This window comes from Anneissia japonica, unplaced genomic scaffold (genome assembly GCF_011630105.1).
Source record: "Anneissia japonica isolate Jap-2015-1 unplaced genomic scaffold, ASM1163010v1 scaffold154790_len1883_cov168, whole genome shotgun sequence".
Classification (NCBI taxonomy): Eukaryota; Metazoa; Echinodermata; class Crinoidea; order Comatulida; family Comatulidae; genus Anneissia; species Anneissia japonica.
This window is the reverse complement of record NW_022742445.1, coordinates 1-1,883: the sequence shown is the minus strand read 5'-3', so window position 1 is coordinate 1,883 and position 1,883 is coordinate 1. Positions and strand designations below refer to the sequence as shown.

The window sequence follows — 1,883 nt, the reverse complement described above, 5'->3', positions numbered from 1 at the left end:
ATAATACGCTACATGCATGTTTGAAAAAATGTAATTACAGAACATTAATAGAATGTGTTGAGAATGATGTTGCTTCCATTTGATTTGTTATGTCATTTAAGGGCATTTATTCAAAAAAAAAAAAAATGCATCGTGGCGTCTATTCAAGGGAGGCGTTTATTCCAAATGAAGCTCTAAAGGGTGCTTTAATTCGAGGGGGGAATTTATTCCAAGTGGATGGTTTATTATTATTCGAATAAATACGTTCCTTGACATTGACTGCAAATAATTGATATTTGAAATTAATTTATATTCACTGACATTGACATTGATTTTACTGATGTTGATATTGATTGACATACCTGCCACAAAAATGTAGGATTGGGTAAGCAGTTAAAACAGACGCTGCAATCATGATTCTGGCGATTGTCATGCTAACATCATCCGCATCGTAAGACTTGAGTATATCGCTACACGAACTTGTACCATAGGTCAATGACCCAAAGATGCCTGTTAAAGTGTACACGGTAAAAGCTAAAAACAAAGCTATTACACACACTTTGGAAAATTGCGCCACCGTACGTTTTTTCAGACTTGCGTAGACAGGGATCGAACTAATATGACACTATGATAGAGAAAAGGGAAAAAAATAAGGATAATATTTGAGATTTTTTTTTCTTTATAAGTCCCAACAATGCTTATTGTGGGAAATACATATATGAAATGAAAATGTTCTCATGATTGCTGAAAACAGGTCTCACTAAAGAGTATAAATAGAACAAGAGAACAAACTAAGCTCATTTAGATCGTAAAAAAAAAAAACGATACGCCATATGCAGCCAGTGTAGTACACCCACTGCCGTTTGTACGCTATTTATTACCCAGTACTGCAGCGTAGTTTGTTTGTTTATCTGTTTTCCACATGATACAATTCTTAAGCAGAGGGCAGTATATTTCGTTATTTTTCTTTATCATGATACCATCGAAGATGGTGCACTTTCTGTGAACTCATACATAGTGGGCGACCTACATAACGATGATGTCGACTTGCATCGTAACTTTTGGAGTGATATTTTTACAAACGGGAGTAAGCTCTCTTGTTCTGTTGATACTCTTTGATCTCACTAAATCACTATTTAATATTGTTATTATACATAGAATGTACTGTACCAGTATGTAATATAATAATACACAATTTTTGTTGTTTCAAGCTGGTACCATTTTTTTAATTCATCAAAATGAATTAATTCAATTTTGTTGAAAAATAAAATGAATATTTATAGTCAGAATGGAATTTGCAAAAAATGTTTGCGTGCACACAGTTGTAATTTTCTTTTAAGGACAATTGTTGTTAATGAATCTGAAATCAAACAGAATATATCAAATGAATTATGTGACTATAAAAACAAGAGAATTGAGATCAAATTTAGAGATTACCTGGAAACCAAAGCAAATGGCAGGTACAGCAATGAAGACATCTTGCCAAGTGTCCGGTGACGTGGCCACATGAATATTTTCTGCTGGTCCATTTGTGAAGTACTTAATAACAACAACTGTGCACACATATAAAGAGCCTAACACACCAATACCGCTAAAAAGCATACAGAGTAAAAAAGGCATCATTTAACATGGAAAGCCTGTTTCCATGAAAATCGCTACACGTATCGCTGACTTCTTTGGCGACACTGATTGGTTAGTTGAATCAGGGGGCATTCCTGATTGCGTCAGGGACAGCTACGCAGTGCAACGACTGAGTAGCGATTCTATGGCTAACCAGGCTTTAGATATTGAGAAAAAAAAAAAGTCCCTTTCAGGATTCGACTCTATTATAACCCTCTTAATTCAAATAATAATAAGCAATTTCGTAGTTTGAACTTTTGTGGTTTATGTTTAATGACCTTCAA

At 34.4% G+C, this 1,883-nt stretch overlaps 1 protein-coding gene across 1 annotated transcript; it reads right to left on the bottom strand.

Moving 5' to 3' along the window:
* Positions 1-317: 317 nt before the first annotated feature.
* On the bottom strand, positions 318-1,833 carry LOC117119155 (putative sodium-coupled neutral amino acid transporter 7; the record flags this gene model as incomplete). The annotated part of the gene is made up of 2 exons (XM_033263964.1): positions 1,417-1,833; positions 318-604 (listed from the first exon to the last, which is right to left on the bottom strand). Coding segments are annotated over exons 1-2 (473 nt in total), but the record flags the coding sequence as incomplete, so codon positions are not given.
* Positions 1,834-1,883: the final 50 nt, after the last annotated feature.